We start from the raw sequence: 23,206 nt of genomic DNA, 5'->3' as shown, positions 1-23,206 counted from the left end.
CAGTTCACGAGGTCTCAGTATTCACATTTCCACTAGGAATCTCAACATGGGTTTGATCATCACCACCAACTTCACTTTCCTGACCATTCACTACAGTGCGATTCCTTAACTGAACCATTATACGATAAGAAATCCAAAAATTAATAACACTGTAAGGTCAAGTCCGGAAAAGATTCTTCAAATCAAACAAACTTCAAACCAAAGCTAACATCATTTCACAGAAGCAACATTGAGCACAAAATCCAAAAATAATCAAATAGGGCCAAAATCTAGAATTCTATGCAACAGAAACTGGTCCAGTCGCTCAGGTCAATCGACCGCCACAAGCGACCTCCCCATATGTCGCGACAGTAACAAGTTTAAGTTCGGTTTTGGGGTTTCATTTCACTTCTACACCACTCAAAACACCACTAGGGCTCTGGGGATTTCGTTCTTAGGCCAAGGAAGATATTTTGGTGACTCCGTTGGCTTCGGATCTACTTCCCACGTGATCTTTACATGCTACACAAGTAACCTTCTCTCAAAACCCTTCTTTTCTATGGTTTGAATGAGAGTTCTACCAATGTACTTCCTTTTCTAGGTTTTCCTTGATGCAAAACATTCCTTTTATTCCATAAAACATGTCTAGGCATAGATCTACTATTCACTATGCATTTTTACTCTTATGGGTATCTCAAAGACATGCCCTAACTCTCATTTTCTCGTATTTTTACCCAAAAATCAGTTTTTGCACTAGATGGCTGCTCGCGGAGGTAGGAGAGTTCCTATTTGTGGTCAAGGTCGTGGACAAGGTCAAGGTGATGCACACAATCCAGTACACCTAGACTGCTTTAGGACTCCAGAGGCACAGGAGCTATACTTTGGCCACTTCAGTCATCGTCAGATTGAGTTAGGACAACCAGTTGTGACTTCGGAGCTCAAGCAGTTCTAGATTGAGGACAGGTTTGCGGCGGTAGGTTGGAGGAGTACACTTTTCTTGAACGAATCCGCCTATCTAAAACTAGTCAAGTTGTTCTACAACAACCTAACCTTCCATGAGGAGCCAATGGGAGAGAATGATACTAGGTTTATCATAGAGAGTTAGGTAGAGACCACAGACATTCGCTTCACTACTGAGGAGCTTGCTCACATCCTCGACGTTCCTTACATTCACTGTGATCAGTGATGGTTTGAGCTGGGGGTAGAGTCAGACGATGTCATCCACTGGGAGGAGAGGGCTCTCATCTACTCAGGCATTTGCATAGGGGAGTGCAACGGGGTTGAGTCAGTGACCGAGCTGCTTCCATCATGCCGAGTCATCTCACGGATCATTACACGGAACCTGCTGCCTAAGGCAAGACATTAGAGTGAGATTTCTCTTATGCAGGTTGTGATGACTTTCTCTATGTACACTCGCTACCTGATAGACTTGGCGTATATTATCTAGAATGCCATGATCTATAGAGTGACACATCCGAGGGGAGCAAACCTTGCATATGGGAGACTTCTAACTCGGATCTTTGAGCACTAGGGGGTCAACTTTGAGGGAGAGGAGGCCATTCCAGTCGGAATCAAATCTACTATTTAATGCAAAAACTAAGTTTAAACTAAATCTACTATTTAATGCAAAAACGTTAACTATGAATATGTGAAGATCTTTGGAATTATGAATCCCCGATGTTTTTCCATAACCGATATAACTCTATACCTTCAAAGCATATTAGGGATGGTCTTCCTAGATATGCCCTATCTTCGCAAGACTATCGTCCTTCGCGGAAACTTGGCACACTTAGTTTGCTGAGCTATAGAACATCTTTGGCCAAACTCAAACACAATCAACTATAAGATATAGAACAATCAAATTAATGAAATAAGCATGGTTCATCTACATCCCAAAGAAAAGGAACTAGTTACTCATTATCATAAAGTTCATAAGAAAAATAAAGATGAAACATAGGGAGAGAGAGAGAGAGAGAGAGAGAGTTGTGGTCTTCTTCTTCAGCAATGAGAGATGAGAGCCGCATTTGCCGTCTTCTTCTCTTCTTTGTGGCTTGCTTCTCTTTTATGTCTCCCGTACACAATGAATCCCTTCTCTTTATCCATCGATTTGACCTTTATTCTTTCGAATTTTGGGAAAACGAAAAACTGAAAAGTTGTAGATATTTTCGATATCGTTCCATAGCATCTTGAATCACCAAAATCCAAGCTCATACGAGATATATATGCCCAAAATACTGAAGGTAGGTCTGTTTACCCGATTTTCAGATTTATTACCAATTTTGTTCCTTAGACCTCCACCTGTTTCCAATTTGGCTAAAATCTAACTTTTCATGATTTCTTGAGCAGCAAGATTGAATGCCATGATTTAAAATCCACCAATATCTAATATATTTGCCAACTATACTCCATATTATCTCTAATATCCAAAATCACCTTATTCCTAAAAAATACACAAAAATACTCAATTAGCTCTCTTCAATTAAATAAGTATGGGGAATTAAATCAAATAAATAATGTTAAATGCATGCTTATCAAATACCCCCACACTTGAGTGTTTGCTAGTCCTTGAGCAAAATGAAACAATAAAAGTAATACGGAAAATAAAGAAAGAAAAACCTAACTCACTTTCGTAGGAATCACGGTTGCACTTAGCATGTGCAACAAGCCTTTAAACCCCTAGGTTACCCTAGTGGACGAGTTGTGTCTCGTGAGTGTTTGCAGAGAATATACACACAAAATTCTTAAGTGCTCTTCTAATTATTCTGGCAATAGTAAGAGTAAAAAGACAGATTCCAAGACAAAGACACTCCACTAAAGATTAAAGGGAATATAGGCACCCTCACACTTAAGCTCTTTACACCCTCTCTCGAGTCTAGCTCTAGGAAAGCAATTCAATCGAGAAGTCTCCTCTTATCTTCAGTCTACCAGTTCACCCTCAGATAAGACTAAACTAGGTACCAAATAATACCAAGAACTCAAGATCGAAGCAATATTGACCTTCTTAGACATTTCACCTTTATAAGCACATTAATTCACTTATTTCTTTAATGCTCACAGTTCTAGTCCGTGCAATGTCTTGCCTCTTAAGCTTTCCAAATGGCCTATGTAACGAGTGTTGGGTCAGCCGCTCTCAAGCCACATGGCCTTAAGGGACTAGGTGTAGAATACCCCTCGAACTTACTTACTCCAGCCAACTAGGCTACAGGCCAAGATTGGACCAAAGACACCCCAATTGTTTGACGCGAGGCACGATGTTGGTGACACCGAGACCCGGTTACTAAGGAGGTCAAAACTTTAAACTTCAGCATATTTTTTCTTTCTTTCTTTCTTTCTTTCTTTCTTTCTTTCTTTTTTTTTTTTTTTTTTTTTTTTTTTTTTTCATTATACTTCAATTCACTTCACATTTAAATAGTCTAAAATCGGTCTCAACTTGTCACCATAAGCACAAGGTAATACAAGACAACTAGATGGTCAAATCTTTTGGACTACCTGGAGTTCCTATTTTCTTATTCAACCTCAGTCTCAAAATGTAAAACCCATTACTTATTCTCTCAAGAGGGTGTTCATTACATCAGATGGGATTTCTAAAACACTTAAACTCTCATTTTGTATCTAAGCAAGGAATTAAAACATTTATCTTACCAAAGCCAGAAAAAATTGGGCACTTTTTATCTTTGTGACAATGCTCTACCAACTATCAACAAGTCTTACTCGAGTTGACACCCCCCCCCCCCCACACACACACACACTTAAATTTTGCAATGACCTCAGTGCATGCAAGATATATTAAAAAAAATGATAGAAGAAAATAGAGGAAAGAGTGTACCCGATGTTTGAAATCATGATAGAGCACGCAACAGTAAAACCTAACAACAAACAAAGAAAAGAGAAGAAAAAGAACAAGAAATAACATCTAAACAAATGGGTTGCCTCCCATAAAGCGCTAAGTTTAGAGTCTTCAGCCAGACTTAGCGAGATGCAGCCAATGGAGGAGGAGGCTAAAATCTAAATGTGAATGGTGACTGCTCCAAAGAAGTGGAAGAGTCCAACAATGTGTTGAGTTCCTCAATATTTAGGTTCGATTCCCCAAATGGCAAGTAATACTGCAGGGGATCATCAATAAACATGTTTGAAGTATAATCAGCCACTACCTCATCAATAAAGTTAATCGCAAAGCACTCTTCATCCCTATTTGAGCTTAAGGATGCATTGAAGATGTTGACTCTAAGTTTCTTATTGCCAAATGATATGTCCATGACACCCGATCTACAATTGATGCAAGCATTCGCAGTGGCTAAAAAGGGCCGTCCAAGAATGACGACTGGTGGTAACTTATTGGTAGTTGTATTGTCCATATCTAAGATAAAAAAATCAATAGGAAAATATTGATTCTCAACCTTTACCAAAACGTTTTCAAGTAGCCCACGGGTCGTTTGATTGAGTGGTCTGCCAATTATAGACTCACATCAGTGGATTTCAAATCTCTTAGACCAAATCTATCATAAATTGAACCAGGTAAAATATTCACACTGGCTCCCAAATCAAACAATGCTTTACTTGTGTATAAAATGCATGCTTTATGCCCTAAGATTTCACACATAAATGTGCTCATCAGGCTTTCGTGAAATCTTATGCATTAGCAATGTTAGATCATTAAAAGCACAGAGGATCGGTTGAATTCCATGGCCAATAGCATTCCTCAGCCCTCTAGATTAGTTGTTCAATTCTGTTGCTCTGTAAAGCTATGGATTCCTCGATTCATGTGCCTTGGATATATATGGCTGCTTGATCTATTATCAAAAAGGAGAATGAATTCATGAGTGGTGAATTTTCAGAGCTGACCTTGTTACACACTCCCCTGCACGTTGCTTAGAATTTTAATGACACGTGGAGATTTTTATTTTTATTTGCAAACAGAAGGAAAGTAGAGAAACATGAGGTTATCATTGATTTTATTATGGAATAGATCCAAGGATCCGAGCCTAGCTGACTTATTTGAATTACAAAGAGCGATTTTCTTCTAGCCGATTGATCTATATTTTATGCAGTAACTTACAGAGCTGGATCTGTTGTTTTTGATTTGTTAGGCTTGATTAAAGAACTCATGGTTTTCATCATCTATATTCGATTATATAGAAATCGTAAACGTTTTAAGGGGACATTTACTGTGGATGGTTTTTGCTATTGCTAATTCATTGTCATGAATCTGGGCCCATGTTACTATTAACATGAATGATATTTGTTTCAGTTTTCAGTGTAAGTAATGAGTATCTATGCTTGCAATATCTGAAATCTAGATGAGGGGTACATCCGAGAATTAATGAGAATGTTCGATGTTCTATCTATTTGAAATTTCTATGTCATTGTGTAATTTGAAATTGAAATTTTTAGTCTAAAACCAAATGTGACAATTTGGTGTGATAACTAACATGGGTTGGGTTTTCGAGGAAAAATTTAAATTCTGGCTAAGTGATTCATGGCTCTTGAGGGTCCTCTGGAATACTAAGGATCACACCTTGTTTCCAATTTCTTGGTAGCACACCTTTGGAATATCAGATTTTTCTACAGTATTTTTTTTTATAGCCATGCGACCAATTTGTTATTGTTCAAGTTATTTGACCTTAACCTTTATTTATGTTGTCACAAAACAGTTTACTAAACCTAATATGTAAGGCCAATGACAATGACTTTGTACAGTATGAACCAATTGAGAGTGACAATTGCCTGGAAAGTCTTTGGTTCTGAGAAATTTAAATATTTGAAGATTGCCCAGTTATCTTTATGTTTATTTTTTTAAAATCAATTTTAGATTACAAACTGGTTCATTGGTTGGCTCAAGTTCTGGTTGCTTCCTGCTTGGATTGGGTTTTCTCCCCTATGGTTCTTTGTGAACTCAGAGATGCAGCTCATAGCCCTCTCTACAGCTTTGGCAGAATCTGTTCATGCAATGAAGAGGACAAGTTGAAAACACCTCAAACGTGTCTTCTAGTCTTGCTCGGAAACTTTTTATTTTATTACTCAAAACAGTCTAAACTTTTGAATTTTAAATTTGAAAAGAAGTTTTTTCTTTGGAGTTAGGTATTGCTTCCCCAAACCCCACATAGTTTATATTCTAGTTTCTCAAGGTTGTTTTGTTGTTCACTGTCATTGTCCTGATCAGAACGGGTAAATACCAAACGGATGGACTGCCAGGATTGTTTGTATTTTTTTTTCTTGATGCTTGAGGGGGTCAGGGTTGTGCTGAGGTTCAGTTATATAATAATCTCGCCTTGGATCTGGGGGGAGAATTGTTGGGGACCTCGCCAGGCTGAGGTTGCCCAGGTCCCGCACAGATCCAGGCTCGAAGCAAGGTAATTGCTGATTGGGAGGTGAGATTGGATGCATGATCAGTGAAGGCTTCTTGAATTCCAAATGTTGTTAAGGCGTGGAACACCCAAACTGCCTATGATGAATATGGTACATCAATGAACTTAGTCTTACTGGACCTGTTGGACAAGTTCATGCTCTTGTTGTTGGCAATGGGATGCCTTTTGCTGGAACACATGATGGTAATATATTGGTATGGAAATTAGATGCCCAAGTAATTGCTTTCAACCAGCCGCATCACTTCATGGCCATTGTATTGGGTTGTTTGAGTAATTTGGTGGTTTTTTGTGACTTTAAAGTGGAGATAAAATTAATTAGTATTTTTGGATTGAATTTGATAATATCCAGCACTTTCTGAAAGTTTGGAATAAATCATGGGCTTAGACAAACTCAAAGTGCACTTGTTTGAACTGTGATTGCTCAAATTGATTTGGATTCCCTCTAATTATATATCCTCTTCTTTTGGATGATATTTGACAATTTGATTTATTTATGTAGTCTGAGCACATGGAATCCATTTCAATGTCTGATATGCATTGTTTTTTGTGTGTTTTCTCATTGACTTATTTCATCCAGTGTTAGCCATGCTCTTTGTACATAAGTTCGGAAAGATTGCAACTGAGGGGTTGATTTTCCACTACAAGAAAATGGACCTATAGCGGCATTTTGGAAACGCCGCCAAATGTTAAAAAATGACTCTATAAAGCTTCCCCGACGCTTCAAAAAATACCGGCAAAACCAATGCCGTATTGTTATAGCGGCACTAAATAGAAGTGACGGTGATGGTCACTTACGACGGCACTTTTAACGGCGTTTCTTATAAACGCCGTCAAAAGTACTTGTTGCGGCATTTATAGGAAACGCCGTTAAAAGTTATTGTTGTGGCGTTTCTAGGAAATGTCGTGAAAAGTTCTTGTTGCGGTGTTTCTAGGAAACGCTGTGATAAGTTCTTGTTGCAGCGTTTCTTATAAATGCTGTTAATAGTTCTGTTGCGGCGTTTCTTTTAAACACCGTTTAAAGTGTTGCCGTGATACGTTAATTATGCCGGCATTTTGTAAAACGCCAGGATAGGTTTTTAAAATTAAAAAAAAAAAATCGTTCCAAAAAGCCAAATTCAATTTTACAAATGAATATTCAATTCCATCAATCCAAATTCAATTTTACAAATGAAAATCCAATTCCATCAATCCAAATTCAATTTTACAAATGTAAATGAAGTCCATTAGGTTAGATCCCTTGACAGTTTAAGTGGCCTAGGAAGAACTACATCAAGGTGACATTGGACCAGCCCCTAGTGGGGCAAGGAATGGCAGATAATCCCATGAATGCCATCTTCATTCCTTCCCCAAATCCTGTTGATATCTCTCTGATTCAGGTTGTTGGCATTACTACCCTTAGAACCTATATTGAAGCTTCAAGTGGCAGCAACTTTGCTCAGACCAAAAGAGACTTTGGCATGTTTTCCCCTCAGGTTCTTATTCAATTCTCATTGATGCACCTCTCTTATTCATCTGTGCAATCTTCAAAAACATAGGATCTGATTTGGCCAGATGTTTAAGACCTTCAACAAGTTTTGGAAGATCTGAAGCAACCTTGCATTGTACAGCCACACGCACAACAGGTGAGACGGAGAACTTCATAGCACGAATTGGATGAGCATCAACTTCCTTCTCATTTGTCAGGGTAGCATTCTTGGTGATGAACTGGTCAAGACCAACAAGAGCAACTGTATTACCACAAGGAACATCCTCAACTGATTCCTGCTTCTTTCCCATCCAGATGACAGTCCTCTGGACACTCTTAACATGCAAGTCCTTCTTCTGGCCAGGTACAAAGTTTGGTCCCATGATTCTAACCTTCAAACCTGTAGAGACCTTGCCAGCAAAGACACGACCAAAAGCAAAGAACCTACCTTTGTCAGAGGCTGGAATCATCTTGGACACATACAGCATAAGAGATCCTTCAGGATCACAGTTCCTAATAGCATTAGCATAGACATCATCCATAGGACCCTCGTACAAGTTCTCAACACGATACCTCTGGGCCATGTTTGCATAACACGCTTCATTAAAGGCTTCCCAGCCAAGTCTTTCTCATCAGACTTCATTGTCACACCAAGCTTCTGCAACATAGGCCACAGCTTGTCTTTTTGACTTTCGGTGTGTCAATCAGGCCATTGGAGTGGACAGGATAGTCCAATATCGCTTTGCTGAACTCCTGAATCTGAACAAGTTACTGAAAGAGGTTAATGATTGCCGAAAACTTGATTACTGATAAATACTAGATTATACTCGTAAAGAATAAAAATTTCATATTAACTAACTCTTGAAATAGATTTGATAAATATTGGCAAGCTTTTTTAGTGTGGATGAGAAGCATGCTTTTCTACATGTAAAGCCACACTCACATGAATATAGAATTTACGCTACTCCTGTCTAATGAAGATAGATCATGTAAATGTGACTATAAGAGTAAAGAGGATCTGCACTCTTTCTTTCTTTCTTTTTTTCCTTTTTTTTTTTTTTTTTTATTAACTTATTTTCCAAAAAAATATTTGTTTTGATCAACTTGTTAAACACCAAGCCACCACCAAGCACTGACATATCTGTTAAAGGGCAAAGAGATAAAATGCTTCTTATTCCTTATCATCCAGCCAAACTATCAGCAATTCCATTTACAAGGTAGCAGATATCCTGTAAAATCTTGTTGCAATTTAAAACAAGTCCTTCTGACAGCTACTGTTAGGTAGCCTTCTCAAAGAAATAGCATTACATAGGTTACTAGTATTCTGTGCAACCTTGTAAATCTGTACTCTGTTTTCTTTCCCTATTTGTATTTACAATCAAGGATTTACTTTCTCGCTATGATCCTACTTCCTGCAACTAGATGGTATGAATAAATGTAAATAAAGACTACTAAGAGTCTATCTTTAAAGACGAATCCCGAAGACTCAAGAACTTATCTTTAACTCAAACTAGCCCCCTGACTGACCAAGATTCAACTATAAAGCTGATGATGATGGTAATGAAGGTTATGATAGTGAGAATCTGTAATTATTGTACCAAAAAGTATGAGCTTCTGTGTTTCTTCCCCCACCCCCTCTCTTTTTCTTTGTTTTTTTCCTTTATACTCTAGTTTGATCTACTTGCCTTGTTACTAACTTGTTTGCAGTTTTACTTAATCTTATAGACTTTGGGAGCTCTGATAAGGCTCCAGATTTTGGTATGATGTGCATGTTGTTTGAGTACAGTGAAATTAAATTAATGAGTCTTATGTACATGTAGTAAGTTGCCCTTAATTTCCTTCCCTAATTTAAGCTCTGCTGTGGTGGAAGTTTAGTACTATTTCTGATTGCCTCTCCACCATTGATGGTAATGTTTTGCTCAAATTTCAATATGGTACTTTGGAAACATAATTTGAAAGCCACTTGTTGATGAAGATTATGGGATATAGCCAGTGAACATGCAAACATGCACCATCAAGCAATAAAAACAATGCCTGTGAGCTAAACCTGGGATCTGGCAGTGATTATAGAAGCTGTTGACTCTTTAGTTGGATCCTTTCCTCCACTTTTTTTCGGCAGTTGTGGATTGAGTGAGAGATTTTTTGTCAGGGAAATGATACTAGTGTTGAGTTCAGAATTTTTCTTGGCCTTCACTGATGCAAGTTCAACTTTCTTGACTCCTTCCAAATATGTTGGCTGAAAAAAACATGAATTGATGTAAAGTTAATATTGAAGGTCAGCTCTGAAAAAAACATGATTTACTCAGATTTGGCAGGCCATCTTTAGAGATGTCAGCTCCAAAATTAAATAAGCAAGACCGGAATTTAAATAAGCCTAATTCTGCCTGATCAATACAATAAAAAGTTGTAATGAAAACTAATCCCACACATGGAGAAAGAAATTTTAGGAGCAAGATTGTTAGATGGGGTGTCACCGTGTCACCATCACAAAAGCAACATTACCCAGAAAAAAGAGAGAAACCAATGGCATATTTGGGTGGAACATGGGGGTACATGAGATGAAGTTGGGCTCACCTCATTCAGGGTATTGCTCTCTGAAAGAAAACAGGGCATGGGGACAGTATGAGGCATCACAGTTGTAACAATTTGAACATGAGCCGAAGTGCTACCTGTGTATTATATTCTCTCAGGAAAGTGATGCAACAGAATTTCATGTAAAACCATAACTCCCATTTAAAAAGCTTGCACATTTTCTCATGGATCATTCGTTAACGTACAATCAATATAATCATAACAGTAATTAAAACAACAAGAAAAGGTGTGACACAGATGCTAAAAGCAATGAATTGTATCAACTAATACCCAAAGAGTTTTGTCTTTTTTACAAATATATGCAGGGCCTCCAATTTTACTTACAATACGTTTAGTGTTGCATCATATACATATACATATATCTAGGAAATATCTATGTGATGCTTTCATTAAAATAAATAAATAAATAAATATATATATATATATATATATATATATATATATATATATATATATATATATATATATATATATATATATATATATATATATATATATTTCACACACACTAGAGTAGACTTTCTTTTGCGCATTCGCCGGGAGTCAAACCCGGGTCTATTGCTTTTAGTCAAGCAAGGAATGAAAAACCAAAGGTAGTCCTTGGGGCATTTTACTCTTTCATTAATGAACAATTCCTCTAGAAAATAAACATATGGTATTCAAATCCGAATCTATTATGAAAATCAAAGATGGAAGAAACGAAAGGCAAGCAGAACTTGCATAACATGAAAAGAGGAAGTTGTTGCAAAACACTTTTAACATCTGTCCCCAACACCACTGAAGTGTAAAATGAAGAAATTAAGATGCAATTGAGGCTGCCCATCAACTAACCAACTTGCATTGGGGTTTCAGTGGAGAAGTCTCAGTTAAACAAACAGTTAACAGGTCATTCACTGATAAAAGACTCTAATCTGTATCCAGATCACACAAGAGAAAAACATACATTGCAAAAATGGAGAATCAATTCATTAACAGGATAAGAAAAATTAACCAAACACTTTAGCCCTACAGATACATGGCAAAAACATAGGCAATACCAAAACCAAGTTAGAAAGCCAACATTCCTTAACAGAACATCAAGGTTCACTACCAGAAAGCAATATAGAAAAGTCTATCAATCAACAAAAGAGATAAAAAGTCTTCACAAGTCTTATAGATTTGATTGTCATCAAGGTTCAGATTTCGACATACCTGCACTAGGTTATTCTTTGTAGGAAAAAGTACAGCTTCTAATCTTCAACCATACATACTGCATATCAGAAGGAACATAACTAAATTTTCCGAATGAATGACGCCAGTGAAAAGGTCTCAACCTCCTGTTTACACTAAAAAGTTTACACCTTGACCTTCAATGAAAAGGAATATAATTCGACGAAGATTTACCCTTCTAACCTTAATCTGGATCATTAGTTTGCATGCTGTTACATGCCTCATGAGTTCACCAAGGCACAGAGAAAATAGAGGAATTTTGAAAATGGTCAGAAAGAGATTGCTCCCAAAACTGTCATCATCAAGTTCACCTTTGAGTCACACAAAATCATTCAGCATTTGAGATTTGGCACCAGATGTGCAGTAAGAGTAAAACCATCGATCAAACAGGGTGAGCATTAGGTGTGTAGCATTGAATTCCCTGGCATCTTGAACTTCAAATCCCTAATTAGAAGAACCAATTGTTCAGGAAAAGACTGCAGAGAAATAAAGAAAGAACCCAACAAACAAAGTAATTAATCAATGGAGATGGGAAGCAATATACCAACACATGGAAGGGAACCAATTGTTTGCTTGACAGGAAAGAAAGGCATCCAAAATGCATTTGTGCATGTTGCATGAATATCACTGATGTAAATACACCACCGACACAACGAGAATGTCTTGTTCTAGGTGCTTGGGCGAGGAGCGGTAAGTGAAGATTGTTAAGGAAGTCAAAAAGAAAATGCAAGTGGTTGATTGACAAACTATTCTAGTTAGCACAGGTTCTTATTGTTCCTAAAGCTCTAGACCTCGAAGACAGATATGCCTTTGGTCAGTGTCTAATCTTCAGCTCTGCTGATATCCCACTGTCTAGCCTCTTCACTGATTGGTGAGAGTTAATCCAAGAATCTCTAATTTGTCAAGGTCACCCTGAAAGCAAATAAATCAGAAATTTCTCTTTGAAAATTGAAGAGGCAACAAATAGTCATTGAAACCTCAAACATATAACAACTTAAATTACAATAATCTACAAGGGCACAGAATTAAGGATATTGTATCAACTCATATTCGAAAGATAATAAATCCAAACACATCATGACATGTCATTAAACAAAACAAGTAGGAATCACTCACCTGGCAAGCCTAGCATACTCTTCATAATTTTCAAGTAACATCTTGCCAGCCTGTTCATTCAAAGCTGATTCTGGAAATGGCTCAATCAATAAACACCTGACAACCTATAACAATAAAGAGAAACCACCATCAGAAAAATACCAGATGGGATTTTGAAATGAACCAGGCCCTGTAAATGCTGACTTAGAGAAATCTTAAATGACTCATTGCAACCAAAACACAACAGTCCAAATTTAACTTTGATAATGGAAATCCAGATTGAAGCTTTACTTACCAAACAGGGATTTTGGGTTGTTGGAAATCCAGGAGGAGTTTCATATGCCACAAATGCATAAGCAATTAAGATCATTCGGATTGAACAATTAGAAAAGGACAAAATTCACACCTATTATATAATATATGCCAAAAGATATTAAAAATACTCAAATTTCCAAAGATATTTCACTTAATCCTTACGAAATTAATGTGTAGATTATATCCAGAACTAATTCTCTTACAAGAAAACACTCAGCCCTATCATCTTGGATCTGTCACCGAATATGAATCAAGAGAAGAACATGAGGGGAAAAAGGAAAAAAAATTATTTAAAATAAAAATTTATATTTATTCATGGTGAGCAGACTCATAGAACAAGATAAGATACCTTTGACAGCCACGGATTTTCAACTGGGAACTGTAAGACGCGTCCCTAATTAAACAATAAAACAAACAATCGATCTAAACTCAAGGCCAAGAAGCTAGCAAATACATATATATATATATATATACACACACACACAAAGGAGGCTCACTCATACAGCTAAAATGTATATCAACAAATTACAATCACAGATTTTTGGTAATTCTGCCATTTCCTTACTTCGAACAGAGAGTAAATTAGACGAAAAGAGAAAATGAATTCCATACCTTTACAGACTAGTAGATCTTCTCTCCTCCGTATACTTGGTCTGGCTTCCACCCCGATCTCTTTGTAATCAGATAAACGAAAACCATAAGGAGAAGAGAGATACGACCAAACAAAAGCAAGCTATCTTCTAATTCAACGATCAAGAGATTCGAGCAAACTAAAACTATCTTCTGATCGACCAAACGAAAGCCTCTGAACAAGTTCAGTGATCCAACCACTGATTTAAACCTCGAGAGAGATTGCAAGCTGGTATGCGAGAGAGAACTAGGGATTGCGAGAGATAGAGGGAGAGGGATTGCGAGAGAGAGCAAGAGAGCCAGAGGGTTGGGCAAGAGAATTAGGCGCAGGTTTTTCGTTTTTTCCCAAAGTGAAATGTAGCGCGGGCAATGGAGATGCAGGGATTGGGTAAAGCTGGGAAGGGCAACAAGAAGGAGAAGAAAAGCAGCAAGTGACGAAGCTTGAGAGTGAAGAAATGGGTTCCTTAGCTACCGATGAAGACATGAATGTCTTGGCTGAGTTCGATTATTTCGACTTCTAGCCCAAAGGTAGCTAGAGAAGAGTTGGCGCTGTTAACTCCAACCCTCTATTTCGTTTCTGTAAATCTGCAATGTACGTCCAAGTCTGTTTAGCGTTTAGAATGCTCAAGACTTCATCTGGGTTCCTTCTGTTCTACCAATATTAGTATTGGGCGGGAGGAATTAGGGAGAAACAAATGCAGAACTACAACGGCGTTTGTAAAAAACGCCGTTAAGTGTATTATACAAAGAATGCAACCGGGGAAGAAATGAAAGGACATACAGCGGCGTTTGTAAAAAAACGCCATTAAAAGTGTTATACTACAGTCATTCAACACATACAGCGGCATTTGTAAAAAACGCCGTTAAATGTGTTATACTACAACACATACAGCGGCATTTGTAAAAAACGCCATCAAAAGTGTTATACTACAACACATAATGAGGGACATTCAACGACATTTTTTAAAAACGCCGTTAAAAGTGTTATACTACAACACATCATGAGGGACATTCAACGGCGTTTGTAAAAAACGCCCTTAAAAGTGTTATACTACAGCGTTTCCTTCAAATGCCACTATATATAACCATACAATGGTGTTTATATGAAACCGCCGCTATATGTTCACATACTATGGCATTTCCTTAAAACGCCGCTATATCTTTACTGAAAGTGCTGCTGTTGATCCCTTTTCTTGTAGTGTTCATCTTGAATTGATACAGGCTAGTATGTTTTTCAGTTCTAGGCATCTCATTTGCTAAACTAGTTGCATCCTTTTATGATTAGTTTTAGCATGACATGATTTACAAATCTATTTGTTGAATATTAGTGGTTTTTGTTATGAGACTTAGTGTATGCCTGAACCATGTTGTCTACCTATCCAATATCAAAATGACTAGATAAGTGACTGAAAGTACAAGGAAGAATATTTGGTACATGCTTGGGTCATGTATTAGATGGGCCATGGAATTTGCTTGCGGCTTATCAAAAGCATTCCTGGAGGGGATGTGGGTCATGCGTGTATAGCGGCAATGAGCTGTACGAGACACCCTAGGTGGGGGTGTGCGTCATGCTGGTTTAGTGATGGCGGTAACAAAAGCATCCCTGGAGGGGATGTAGGCCATGCGGTAAGGTGTGGTGGATACACAGAGCCTGGTAATTGCAGAGAGACATCATCAACGGTTTTCTTCAAGGTGGTTTGCAGAATTCAAGCCAAGGTGGAGATTGTTGGGTTTGGGTGTCTTGTATTCTGTGGGTCCATGTAATTATGGTTTTGATTGTATTTGTAATTGAAACAAAATTTGGATCAATTACTAGTACTGGGGTAAAACTGTAATTACATTGGGATTAGGGTTTTAGGTTTCCCTATAAATAGTCTCTGTGGGATAACCTATAGGTATCAATCTTTGTAGGAGATTGGGGAATCAATCCCTGTAGGGGATTGGGAAACACATCCTAAGGATAAGGATGGGGGGCAAGCAAAGGGTAGCACTTTGTGGGTGTGAGAGTGGTGTAAAATTTCATGGAAATAGGGAAACTCATTTTCTCTCTGGTGGACGTAGGCATGATTTTGCTGAAGCACGTTAAATCCCTTGTGTGCTTTGCTTGTGTTCTTCTGTGTTCGTGGTTGTGCATCCATTATCCTTTACAAGTGGTATCAAATGGCAAAGGGGGTAAAGAGGTGCCATGGCTACTTAATGGTTGGATTGGCTAAAAGAACCAAATTTCAACCCATGAAATATCACCACAGATTAAAATAGAATTGGGTGAACATGCACGTTTTCTTTAAGGTACCATTACATTAGAACTTGAATCAGTTTGATTAATCCGATCAATTGCTTTATAATTTGAATTAAATATTTGTTTTAGTTTTCTATTTATGGTAATGGTGAAAAATTATAGTTTTATCAATAATTGATAACTGAGGTTGTATACGTGTTAATATATTGTGCGTATTTTTGTTTTTTGACTACAAATCTTTGATGAAGATAATAAGAGGAGAAGTATAATCCACCAAAGTGGCATCACTCCACTTTCCTATTATTTGTCATAGTAGTCAAAGTTTGGTGACATTTATTTAAATGTGATATCATCTTTATAATGATAGTGCATACGAGTGGGAGTGAATAATAATTTAAGGAATTTCATTTACCCAAAGGTAATGAGATTTTCAGGGATTATTGTTGCACTCATTTTTAATGTGGGTTAATATATTTGTTTTGTGCCAAAGAAATATTTCTGTAAAATGTTTTTGCTTTATAAAAGTTTTTAGAATATGGAAACAATTTACATTGGATGTGCATAGTTGTTTTCTCATTGAAAGAATCCCATTATAAATTATCTGCAAATAGGATTACATAATATTATGATAGAATTATATGGAACCCACCAAAGTGGTAAAATATAATTTTATTATAGTATTTTGTGATCCAATGTATATATAATTACTGCAGAAAATTGATTGTGTTCACCCAAAGGTGTCAGCATCAAAGTATATTTATGCACATGTTTTTTAAAGGAATATGATGACTTAAAAGTACCATTAACCCAAAGGTGTTGGCACTTTCAAAGTCATATACTCCGCGTTAATTACAAATTGTAAGAGGACTAGTGCATTTTCAACCCAAAGGTTGAAATGTAGTAACAGTCGGCAACTCTTACCAGCATTATAGTAATTTTTCCTTCTTTGGCAATATATATATATTGTCATTATTATTATTAAATGAATGCCTAAGATTGACTTTGATAAGTTATATATGTCATTTAAAATACCATCAAAATATCTTCCACTTACTAAGGCACTTTCAGTGGGAGTTGTTAAAAATCATGTTTCCAGTATGGATGTTTTATAATATTTTGATACTTTCATTTAGTGGGAGTTGTTGTTTGTTTTTATTCAACATTCTTTGACTTCATTATGAAATTTATTCATTAATAAGATGATTATTTCGTTTTCATCTTGTGTTAATGATTAAAGTAAATAATGTAGAATTATATTTGCTATATTTGATATTCTAATGACAATGGCGGTATTTAGCCAAGGTTTAAATGACAATGGCGGTATTTAGCCAAAGTTCTGATTTATGACGGTATTTAGTTAAGGTTCAGATTTATGGCGGTATTTAGCTTATATCCTTGTCAGATTTTGATTTATGGCGGTATTTAGCCTAAATCCTAGTTAGTAATTTTGTCACAGGCGGTTTTGCCAATGGGTGGTTTTGCCAATAGACAGTTATGCCAATAAGCGGATTTGCTATAGGCAGTTATATCAATGAGCGGTTTTGTTAAAGTTAGATATTAATGTTACATCAATCAATGGCGGTTTGCCAAATTATAATATCTGAGTATTCTCCCTGTGAGGTAATTCAAGGTAGGCTAATCATTGATCATGAAAGGACCCACAAGAGGAAATGCTTTTGTGATCACATAAGGTTTTGCATTCTTTACCTCTTGTATGCACCCTAAGGATTCATATTTGCGAGTTGTTAATGACTGTAATGGCAAATAATTGTGTTCCGTATATTGAGGAGCACCTCCTATTGCCGTTCACATTAATTGTTTGTTGGTTGAATCAGATTTTCTGAGTGATGAAGGATTAAGGGCATTATGGCCAAATACTTAGGTAAAGGTACTTGTGTTAGTGTAGCCCAAGTGGTAGATTGTTGGGTTTTGTGGGCTTAACTAACACTGGTCCCTTTATCTGGGCCCATATTCATTCAGGGGTATTACTTACCTTTACTATTGTGGGAGTGGTTAAAGGTTAGGGTTTTATATTATAAATAACTCCTTGGGTCCCAGTAGCCGTCACACGCAATATTTGGGTTTGAGATTGTTTCCACAAACACTCAAACGAAGGATTCCAAAAGGTAAAAGGCTACAGAAGATTCAAGAAGAGCAAAAGGATGATCTACAACAAGAACACACTACAGGTATTTATTTCTACGCTTCCGTGATTATATTCATAACTATGATTTAATTGTTATAGGAACCATATAGATCCTAGTGGATCCAACAGCTCCATGTTATAGTTGAATTTGATTGTCTCTCCGTTGTCAGTTTGCTATTAAACCCTGCTCTCCAAGTACTTACACAACTACAAAATGTTATAGCTAATATTAGACAACGGGCTAGTGCTCCCCTTTCCTGTTTTTTTTTCTTATATTCCAAGAGATGCCAATGGTGTGGCTCATTCCTTGGCTCAGGAAGCCTTGGCACTTGAGACAACGTTGGTTTGGCAAGCTTCCAATGCCTGGGTGAGGAAGCATGTTCCCCATCCAGAGCCTTTGTCTCCTTCAATTTAATCTAGTTTTCTACCAAAAAATGAAAAGTCTTAAGAATCAGAATGGGAACACCCTTACATTACCAAAAAAATGGAATGCAAACAGCCTTAGAGAGTTGTTGCCAAATTTGTCGCCCAACTTCTATTTTTTTCAAACTCAATAGGTCCAATAACCAAATTAGCCATCCATCTGACTATTCAAATTTTCTCCATGACACGTGTCGCAATAATGTAATTACATAGACGATATCCGCACAAGTGCAAACAAAAATTCCCCTCCCGTCCCCTGGTCCTATGGGCACCCCAAATTTTGCAATACTTTCATTTTATTTTTTTTCTTTCATGATATTACAACGAACCACCCCAAAGCCCTGAATTCAACCATTTCAATGGGTGTCGCTTCCTGTTCTTTGTTTTCTATCACCAATATCTCAAACCTTATACCACCAAAGAGTTGGCTTTGTTGGCAATGACCATCACCTATGTTCAAGTCTAATTTTCTTGGATGGTATAAATAAATGTGTCGCCAATGTAGGGTTGATAGAGCAGTAAAGACTCATATTTCTTAGTGAAAAGGTTATTAGTTCAACCCTTGCGGACAACATATGTAATACCCCAAACCCCCATATATAAAATCATTCATCCTTTCCCCCGCCCCCCTCAAAAAATAAAATAAAAAGATGATATCTCAAGATTTATTACTATCAAGTGGTGGAACTATTTCACGTTTTTGTGAGAGGGGAAAAAACCTTAACACGGCCAAGTGTGGAAGGACTAAAACATAATTGACCAAATGGCCCGATGAATAGTTCTTTATAAAATGAGCTTTTTATGTGTGGATCCTCTTAATGGACCATAAACTAATGTTAGGTCCCTTTAGCGCAATATATTACGTGTGAGTTTCAACCAAACCAACACTGTTAACCACCGTTAAGTGTTTTTAAATTTCAAACCAGGAGGGACCAAAACATCTCTCATGTTATCTAATATATGTGATATGACTAAAATATCCCCAATACCTATTGTTATCAAACACATAGGTGGGTGAAGGAGGAATCCATTCATCCATTTTCTTCCTTCATCCTGAACCACTGCCAGAATCGTCATGAGAAACCACCCGAAAAAATAAAGACTGCTCAGGATTGGATCTTGCAGGCGATTTCCATAAATTCTGGATAAAATCTCAGCTCGAAATAGCTTGAAACAAGCCGAACTGATGTGATTCATATCCAATCCAAGTTTTCTGATCAATCTTGATTGGGATGGTTTTTTCCTTTTTAGGTAAAGTTCTGGTTAAGACCTTGAGTGGAAGTTAAACATTGAAGTAATAGATTTGTGGGAGAGAGAAAGAGATATGGACTCTATGGGAAAGGGAAGAGAGGAGCGGTAGCGCCTTCACATGCAATTTAGTGAGGCACGTGTATGCTCTAAACAGAACCAAACACACATCCTTAATTAGAAAGAAAAAAAGATTAGTAATGAGGGTATTTTTGTTATTAAATATTAATTAATATATGATTTTAAAAAATGCATAGTGAATGACTTAAAAGGTTCTTAGTCATGACATATTATATTAAACAATCGGAGATGTATTTTGGTCCCTCTAGGTTTGAAATTTCAAAACATTTAGTTAACGATGATTATCCTTACTAGTGTGATTAGGATCTACACGTAAAAAACTCTTAAGTAAATTGCTTTTATTTTTTGTGAAACTTTAAAAAAAATTTCTCCAAAAATACCCAAGAGATGAGATACCTTGTTTAATATTAAGAGCTGAGTGAAAAAGGAAAGAAATCCTATTTATGGAAGCTCCAATTACTAATTAGGAACTGAGTTAAAAAACGGAAAGAAATCTTATTTATGGAAGCTATAATTACTAAATTTCTAAATCTACTGTTTAAATAAATTTGAAATTCCAATTAGTTCGCTATTTCCTTTTTATTGCCCCCAACATGAGGTCACATTACAATAGAGGAGTGGCCTAATATCGTCATTTCACAACATAATTAAATAGCACAAGGCCCAACGGAACAAGGAATGTGAAATTAGAAAGTTCGACTTGGAACTTGAGCTTAAATCTAATGGTGACAAGCCGAGTGCATCTCGGAGAATCCGAGTTCAACTAAAAGTTTACAACTCTAAATTCCAGTTTAAATATAACTGAGTTCATTCTTACCCTTTCGAAGCTCTGTTTTTCTCTCGCAGCAGCTCTGTTTTTCTCATCTTAGATTAGAAAGTTCATCTATGGCACCAACGAAGTCCAAGTCCATGGAAATAAAAAAGAAGAGAAAGGCTGTATGTTTGAAAAGTAAGGAGGAGGAGCAGAGCTCTTGGTCTGATCTTCCGACAGATATTTTAGAGAACATCATATCAAGGCTCTATTTGAATGATATTGCCCGTCTTAATGCAGTTTGCAAGCACTGGAGTTCGGTACAGTTCCCCTCAAATCAACTACTTACGGGATACTTTCGCTCGCAGAATTTTGGTCATGAAATTCCATGGTTAATGGCTACAAATTGGTATGACCGTATGACTTCACCATCTTCTCATTCTTCCAAACACAAGAAAACCCACATTATTAAAATTGAAGGCATCGAAGAACCAGATAGTGTTCCTCGGCTCTGTAGTTCCAAGTTCGGTTGGGTCTTGGTTTCTCGATCTAATTCTGTATCTGACTCTGGTTCGGGTTTCTGTTGCACTTCATTCTTTCTTCACTCTCCCTTTATCAACCGGAGGTTTGACTTGCCTGATTTGGGTTCCCCTTTCGATGTTGCAACCTTTTCAGCACCACCCATTTCTCCTGATTGCGTGTTCTTTGTCTTGCATTATAGTGGTAACGTCAATATCAGTATATGTCACCTTGGAGAGATGGTTTGGTCTTCATACAGTTTCTCTAGTGGTTTTTTACCGATTAAAGATGTTGTCTACTTGAAGGGGAAGTTTTATTGCTCCACTGTAAGAGGTGGATTGGCTACCTTTGATGTTGCTCAAAAATCATGGAATGTTTTCACTGAATCTACGGCGATATTGGACATTCCATGGTCAATTTATCAAACTTTTATGGTGGGAGATGAGAATGATGGGGAGCTCTACCTTGGTCTTTTGGCTCATTCAGGTTGGCGTGCTTGGGTTTACAAGCTAGACAAATATGAGATGAAGTGGGTCAGGGTTGAAGATTTGGCATGTAAGTCATTCTTTATTAGCTCTTGTTGCACATCTTTTATGATTTCGAAGAACAAGAGAACAAACAAAATGATGAATAGGATTTATTATTGTCTACCCGACGAACCACCAAAGTTCTACTCTTTCAGAGCACGGAGAAATTACCGAACTTCTAGTCAATATGGTGATCTCCCTGTCAACATGAGCTATTTTTGGATCGAACCCCCATATCAGTAAAGAAGACTCAAAAATTGAGAGATCACTGAAATCCATCTGTAAAGCCGAGTTTGTATGATAAGGACTCCAAAAGGAAACACATGTCATTCTTTGTAGTTCTTTTTAAGGTACATTAACTCTTTTTCATTCTTTGGAAGCTTTGTATGGAGTTTTTTCAATAAGTCTATTGTTTGGGGTTGAATTGTTGAAAACAAAGATTTGCTTATTAGATAGTAACTCCCTACTGCCAATCTATGGCATGGGACTCAAATCCATCTTGACATCATAAATCATACTAAACTCTTGTATTTTAAATGTAGACAAAAATTAGGTATGAGTTTTGCTGTAATTATTTTTCATTTGTCAGACAAGTTTCTCTTTTGAGTTGGAAAACGTCCATGGATGCTCATGTTTGATCAAGTCGGACGTTTATTTTCCTAGAACTATTTGAAGTTATCTGATATATTCACCTGGTGATCGATCATGAGTTAGAAATGACCTCTATAGGAAGAGCTTTTTGCATTGGGTATGTTTTTTGTCCCCTCATAAAGGCATCATGTTTACTAGTGTTTTTGAGATTTCTAGTTTGATGGTTTTCTCCTCAGCCTGGGGCTCAAAATATTTAAGGTACTGTCAGTTCTTTCACCTAGCCTGATTGTTGAGAATAAGTTGCCTTCATGGACTGTCAGGTGTATCCTGGTAATCAAACCATGATTTTGCATAATCTAGATATCAACACTAGGAATTTCAGTGGACATTATACCCATTGGATGGCTCTGCTAGTCAACTTCATGCGGCAAACTAGAAGCTATTTCTGCTAGTTCTTTCTGTTTATCCTTGATTTTGCATGGATAATGTGATGCTCATGTGGTCATGGTAACTAACTTGTGTATTCAACAAGCCAAACCTTAAAAAAAAGAGCCACACCATGCTTGGTTAAACTATGCAAAGGGGGAAGCTAGATCATGCTTATTCAAACTTTTGTAGATAGCTTTTTTGATAGGCCCCTTATTACTTGAGATATCAGGAAGACTCAAAACAAGGGCAGGGGGCCACCAAGCATGGGAGTTGGTTTTGCAACAGTCACTGAACATTTGTGAAGCGTGGAGGAGAGAATAAGAAGTTAGTAGTGAGTTGAGTCAGCTATTAGGTCAAGTGTTATGGGTTGTGTTATGGAGTCGGTTATTAGTTAGCTATGAGAATTGTTTGTTTTTCTGGGAAGGGAGAGAGAGAAGAAGGGAGGCATCGAAAAATTTATATTGGGTTTGGGCAAGGAAACTTACAGGGAGTTCTGGCCTCTCATTGTCAGCATTATGTTTCCTTCGAAGTACTGAACTTGGTATTACTCTGTTTTGCTGAATCTATTCTTAATTGGAGTCCTAATTTGTGTGAACAAGAGG

The 23,206-nt window shown here is 37.1% G+C and overlaps 1 protein-coding gene, 1 long non-coding RNA gene and 1 pseudogene across 2 annotated transcripts; 1 reads left to right on the top strand and 2 right to left on the bottom strand.

Annotated features, from left to right (window-relative positions):
* Positions 1-4: 4 nt before the first annotated feature.
* LOC149010925 (elongation factor 2 pseudogene) lies at positions 5-8,393 on the bottom strand (annotated as a pseudogene).
* Positions 8,394-11,704: 3,311 nt separating this feature from the next.
* Positions 11,705-13,701, bottom strand: LOC149010924 (uncharacterized). The gene is made up of 3 exons (XR_016174765.1): positions 13,633-13,701; positions 12,727-12,830; positions 11,705-12,054 (listed from the first exon to the last, which is right to left on the bottom strand). It is a non-coding gene; the product is annotated as an uncharacterized LOC149010924 (long non-coding RNA).
* A 6,971-nt stretch (positions 13,702-20,672) lies between these two features.
* Positions 20,673-21,827, top strand: LOC149010923 (F-box/kelch-repeat protein At1g57790-like). Its single transcript, XM_089162506.1, has one exon. It carries the CDS (start codon positions 20,673-20,675, stop codon positions 21,825-21,827), a length of 1,155 nt encoding a protein of 384 aa, XP_089018632.1.
* The last annotated feature ends 1,379 nt before the right edge of the window (positions 21,828-23,206 follow it).

The sequence above is a fragment of the Hakea prostrata genome, chromosome 7 (genome assembly GCF_041222555.1).
Source record: "Hakea prostrata isolate BN-2017 chromosome 7, UWA_Hpros_2, whole genome shotgun sequence".
Classification (NCBI taxonomy): Eukaryota; Viridiplantae; Streptophyta; class Magnoliopsida; order Proteales; family Proteaceae; genus Hakea; species Hakea prostrata.
Note: the sequence above shows the minus strand (reverse complement) of the source record. Positions and strands in the feature narration are given on the sequence as shown.

What these genes read in the sequence shown, in the direction of transcription:
- LOC149010923 (XM_089162506.1), top strand. Translation starts at nt 20,673, where the DNA reads ATGGCACCAACGAAGTCCAAGTCCATGGAAATAAAAAAGAAGAGAAAG.